The following is a 6,057-nucleotide window of genomic DNA, read 5'->3' as shown; positions in this document are numbered from 1 at the left end:
GGCAGGCGGACTCTCAACCACTGCGCCACCAGGGAAGCCCCATACTACCTTTAACATGCTCTTTTCCTCTCAACAATTTATGGTAAACACTTCTTTGTGACAATACATACATTTCTACATCATTTGCAGTATTTTAAAAAAAATACCAGGATTTAATTAATAATATCCTATTGCTAACATTGAGATTCCTTTTAGTTTTCCATTATTATAAATAATGTGATGATCAACAATCTTACAACTGAATCTTTGCATGTATCTTTAATTATTCCTTAATGTAAATTTCTGGCAGTGGAGTGGTCAACATTTCTGAGATGATTTTGATCATCAGCTGATTTTTGAGAAAGGTGATGCTCATAACATCAAGGTAGGACGGTATCCACTTCCCCAGAAAAACAGTGACAAATCACTCCATAAATTAAGCGCCTACTGCTCTCAATAGAAGTGGATATTTCCATTCTCTTTTCTCCTTTGCCAATTTAATAAGCTAAAAATGGTATCTTAATGTTAAGTAAACTTGCTTTTCTTATTGCTGTTGCAATTTGTATTTCATCTATTATGAATTACTTGTGCATTTTTTGCCTGTTTTCCTAAGGTGTAGTTGCTTTTTCCTTTTTGCTTTGTAAGAACTTTCAATTTAAAATTTAAAATGTTTGTAATATTTTGCAAAAAATTTCCCCACTAATTTAAATAATATTTACTCAGGGCCCACTATGTAACTGGCACTGTTCTCGGTGCTAGGGATACAGTGCCAACATAAAAATCCTTGTTCTCACAGAGTTTACATTCTAGTGTGTCCCGTCACTTGTCACTTGCCCTTTAACTTCGTTTATAGTATTTTGGGAAGTTTAAAAGATTTTAAATTTTTTATGACATCAAATGTATTGGCCCTTCATGTTAGGGTTTCTGCCTTTGATGTCTTGCTTATATTTTTATAATAAGATCCACCTCTAAAAAGTAAGACTAAAAAAGTTCAACATCTCCAAAGTCCCAAAGTAACCCCACCCTGATTCAAAAACAACTACTTACATCTGTGTCAACCCACTGGCGAACATCCATGGGTGCAGCCGTCATGTCATCTATTTTGTAAACAATGTTGGTTGCAGCCTTCTCTGCATTTCTGATTATCCCCACAATAGTGACCTAGACCAGAAGAAAAAAAAATTTGGTTTTCTTGGAAACCAAAGCAACACTTATGTATTTTCTTAAAAATATTTATTTATTTATTTATTTGGCTGCACTGGGTCTTAGCTGTGGCACATGGTATCTTCATTACAGCAATGCGGGATCTTTAGCTGTGGCACATAGGCTCTTAGTTACGGCATGCAGGATCTAGTTCCCTGACCAGGGATTGAACTTGGGCCCCCTGCATTGGGAGCATGGAATCTTAACCACTGGACCACCAGGGAAGTCCCTATGTATTTTTTTCCATAAATTTATTTATTTATTTTAGGCTGCACTGGGTCTTCGTTGCTGCGTGCCAGCTTTCTCTAGTTGCAGTGAGCGGGGGCTACTCTTTGTTGCAGTGCGCGGGCTTCTCATTGCGGTGGCTTCTCTCGTTGCAGAGCATGGGCTCTAGGCGCACGGGCTTCAGTAGTTGTGGCTCGTTGGCTCTAGAGCACAGGCTCAGTAGTTGTGGCACACAGGCTTAGCTGCTCCACAGCATGTGGGATCTTCTCAGACCAGGGCTTGAACCCGTGTCCCCTGCATTGAGGTGGATTCTTAACCACTGCGCCACCAGGGAAGTCCCCTATGTATTTTTTTTTTTGTGGTATGCAGGCCTCTCACCGTTGTGGCCTTACCCGTTGCGGAGCACAGGTTCCGGACGCGCAGGCTCAGCGGCAATGGCTCACGGGCCCAGCCGCTCTGCAGCATGTGGGATCTTCCCGGACCGGGGCACGAACCCGTGTCCCCTGCATTGGCAGGCGGACTCTCAACCACTGCGCCACCAGGGAAGCCCACCCCTATGTATTTTTAAATGATGTTAGTTTTATCTCATTCTTCATTCCTATGATTGACTCTTCCACAAATTATTTTTACTTACCTGTGAAATCTCAACATTTCCAATTCTGAACACTTCATCAACCAGAGTAGCAGAAAGCAGCTGAGATATGGTACAGGGTACAATATGCTGAGCTCGGGCTCTCTGAAAAAAAAGTATGCATACATTCAATTAAGAAAATAATAACTACTGTTCATTTAGCACCTGCTATGTACCAAGCACTTTACATATATTATAACATTGAATCTTCAAAATGCACCTCATTATCCCTGCTTCACAGAGATGAAAACCAGGGTTAAATAGCTAACAAATGCCACACTTTAGATTTCAAACCCAGGCTTGTCTGACTCCAAAGCTCCTAATGAATGGATAAGTTTGTGGGATCACCAAAATGAGTAGGCCAGAGTGCAAACAGCATAAGGAAGATGACCTGCTTCTGGAACAGACTTTTAAAAGGAAACCCCACCTTTAGGAGCTGGCTTTTTATTACAGATGAGATGGTACTCAGAAGGGGTTTGAGAGATGGCCAGCAGAGACAGAACATTGGGGTTGTTCTAACTCTCATGATAAAATATAACAGAAAGTTAGAGGTATAGCTTTAGGATTGATGTTCTGACAATCAAATGTGAGTATGGAGAAAATGGGATAAGGGCTTGGCCACACTGGACATCTTAAAGGAAAGGGACAGGAGGTGATGGGCAGAAGAGGACACCCAAATCACATCCCGAAGCAGCCTAACACCGGCATAAATTCTTATTTTTGCCTACCACTGGGCAGAGGTTGTTTGGGGGACATAAAGATGAGTAAAATGGAATAGGATTTGCCTTCAACATACTCCTAACTTAGGGGAGGTAAAAATGTAAATAACGAGCCTGATCGTGATACACTATAGAATGAGATGCTCTATGTAGGATCTCGGAAATATTTTTGGCAAGTTCAAGAAGAGGGAGCATTTAGGCTGGACCTTGAAGCACAAGAATTTCGACAGTGAAAAAATAGTGGGTAAGGAATATGCATTATAGGCTGAGGGCAAACATGCACTCTCATAGACTCTTAGAGGGACCATGTACAAGATGGAAAAAGCATTGTGGATTAAAGATTACGGTTCTTCCTGTTGGAGATCAACAGGATGTAACCCAGTAACTGTTCCACATGTAAGACTGAACATAGTAGACTCTTGGTCTTCATCGATTTAGCAGCTGAAGCTTATCCCTGAAGGTCCATGATACTAGCAACATTTCACTTTGCTGAAGCATAATTTTGAATGGTGAGTATTGCCAGGATGGTAGAAAGTAAGCCTAGCCAACTACCAGCACACATGTCATAAAAGGCAGCAGCCAAGCTTGAGGGTAAAGATTATGGCTCTACCACTCAGGAGCAGTGTGCTCTTGGTCACATTTCTCTATTCATCTGTACCTCAGTTTCCTCATCTATAAAGCTAGGAATAATAAAATCATTAAAAATCATTATGAAAATTAAATATATGGTGAAGTACCTAGAATAACTGGCACACTGTAAGCACTCAATAAACATTAGGAATTATTAGGTCAGCTATTGTTCCTCACTCTTTATATCTGCAATAGCTTTTAACAAGGATGTAAAGGAATCAACTGTGTTTTTCAATTTTAATTTATAGTATTTTATAAGTGAAGTTATATGCTATATTAGTATTTATATATTTAAAATTTGCTGAGGTCCCAGGATTTAGCTCTCATAATCTACTATACAGTTTTCACCTATCACACCTAAGATTTTCACTGTATCTTCAGCATAAGAAAACTAAGAGCCACTGTGGTAACAGCAGCAAGAATATGGGCTTTGGAGCCAGAAAGTCCTACGGACCTGTGTTCAAATCCCAGCTCCACAGCCCTGGACACACCACCACCTATTCTATAAAATGAGGATATCTACCTTTTGAGTTGTAAATGAAATATATAATGTATATGAAAATGCTAATCCCAAGCACCACATGTAGTAGGTATTCAATAAATATTATTACCCCTCAGGGAAAAAAGTTACAGATGGATAATTGAGGTGTTAGTAAATACCTTCAAATTCATCTCAAATCACAGTGAGTTCTTTTTTTTTAATGAGCACCTATTATGTGCCAGGAACTGATCACAAAGAGTTTCCAGTTTGTTCCAAAGAGATTCACAGAGAGGGTGTCAGCACAAGTACTGATATGTTTAATTCTGAAAAAAATTCTTTTCTAGCTGACTATGAACCACTGGCTACTCTGACAGTACTATAAAAAACCCACCATTTTTAAAGGCAAAACATGGTCAGTATTAGAAATTTCACATGATTCAATCAAATATAACAGGTTTATAGTCGACAGGAAACATTTTAGATAGAGTTTATCTAATTTACTGTGGAAAAGGCACTAGATTTAAACATAAAAAGACCTGGGTTTGAAATTCCAGTTTATAACCATCATTGTTCTCCGAAAAGCAGTTTTAATACACAGCCCCAGGTAGGGATACTGAGATTAAGAATTCTAACAACCAGAATGAAGAAAAATAGTTGAGATAAAGGAGAAAAGATGAGAACCAATGATCTATCTTTTGTTTTTTCCTTTACAGCCTCAAGGAAGACAAAGTTAGAGGACTTGGAGTCCCCTCTGGTCTTCCTGGGAAAAAGAAAATTACAATAGACAGAAGCTGCTCATCAGATTTTGGATTTGTGCAGCATCAATGTGTGGACTGTCTAACCAGCTATGCAAGCTCAGGTGTCGCTTAATCTCCCTGAGCCTCTGTTGTGCAATGCAGTAAATAATAGTTAACTCACAGGATTATATAAAATAATCATATGAAAAATATAAAGCAATGCCCAAATGTATGGGAATTATCAATGGATTTTTTCCCACTGACACACCCTTGTGAATTAACAGTTTAGGTAAAAGCTTATCAACCTGGACATAAAACACTGAAGCTACTAATACTGAATCTTAACATCAAATCCTATATTTTTTGAAGGATGAAATCAACAGCAGCTATTAAATTGAAACTCATTTCTGAAAGAGTGAATAACAAGCATTTGGACAGCTTTTTACAGATCACTTTCCTATACATTACCTTATTTATCAATTCTCAGAACCACCCTGGGACATGAGAAAAATCAAGGGCCACCAAAACCAGCGGTGCAAGCTGCTTCGCTAAACTCACACCACCAGTTAAAAGGCAAAGTTGATTCTGGACACCATGTATTCTGGCTCCAATGCTCAGGTTCTTTTTAATAATACTCTCTGGGACCATTTACTGAAAGCAACTCTGGGGCAGGTGTAATTATATATATCATAATATTAAGTCTCACAACAACCTTGTAAGGTATCTATTATTAATCCCATTTAGTAGGTGCCAAACAGATTTCCTAGAAGGTATCATTTGTCCAATGATACCCTGCAAGGAGTGTCAGAGCAATGGTGGATCATAGATCCACTAGACTTCAAAGACCATGTTCTTTCCACCGCATTAGAGCACCTCATTACATTTCATTTAAAAACAACTTCCAATACATGAAGAATGTAAACTAGGCTATACAAACAAGTTCACTTTTCCCACAAGGTTGATTTCATTGGTTCTATTGGTAAATTTCAAAATAAAGCCAAGGAAACAATGGATGCAAAATTAGGGGAATTTCATTTTTCAAAATTACAGCACTCAATTATAAGATTCGATAAGATAATAACTGACAATTAAAATATCAGCTCAAGTTTAACACCCTTCCTTCATCGCATAAATTTTCTCTCACAGATGAGTCAGTAGCTTCCGGACAGTATAAGATAAAACAAAGTACGCTTTCAACCTACAGATTTCTTTTCGGCCTGGGAAGGTGTCGGTGATCCAAAGCCCCCAGGGGACTGTGTGTAGCCTCCGGCTCCCCCAAAAGAGGAACTGCTATAGCTTTCAAATCCACCTGGTTTTAAACAACAACGGTATTAATACCTGTTCCGCCCTCCAAGCCTCTGAAAAATCCACAGGACCCCTCCAGACTTCACCCTAGCCACTTCCAGCGTCTCCTTAACCTCCCTCCGACCCCGCACGCCCCCGCGGCCGGCC

The 6,057-nt window shown here is 39.4% G+C and overlaps 1 protein-coding gene across 1 annotated transcript in view; it reads right to left on the bottom strand.

Moving 5' to 3' along the window:
• RPA2 (replication protein A2) overlaps nucleotides 1-6,057 on the bottom strand; it is a 17,928-nt gene that overhangs the window by 11,617 nt on the left and 254 nt on the right. The window contains exons 2-4 of the mRNA XM_007459072.1: nucleotides 5,808-5,914; nucleotides 2,042-2,143; nucleotides 1,027-1,140 (exon numbers count right to left, since the gene is read on the bottom strand). Coding sequence (XP_007459134.1) covers nucleotides 1,027-1,140; nucleotides 2,042-2,143; nucleotides 5,808-5,914 — 323 coding nt within the window. The remainder of the gene's footprint in view (nucleotides 1-1,026; nucleotides 1,141-2,041; nucleotides 2,144-5,807; nucleotides 5,915-6,057) is intronic.

Source organism: Lipotes vexillifer, unplaced genomic scaffold (genome assembly GCF_000442215.2).
Source record: "Lipotes vexillifer unplaced genomic scaffold, Lipotes_vexillifer_v1.1 scaffold496, whole genome shotgun sequence".
Lineage (NCBI taxonomy): Eukaryota > Metazoa > Chordata > Mammalia > Artiodactyla > Lipotidae > Lipotes > Lipotes vexillifer.
Note: the sequence above shows the minus strand (reverse complement) of the source record. Positions and strands in the feature narration are given on the sequence as shown.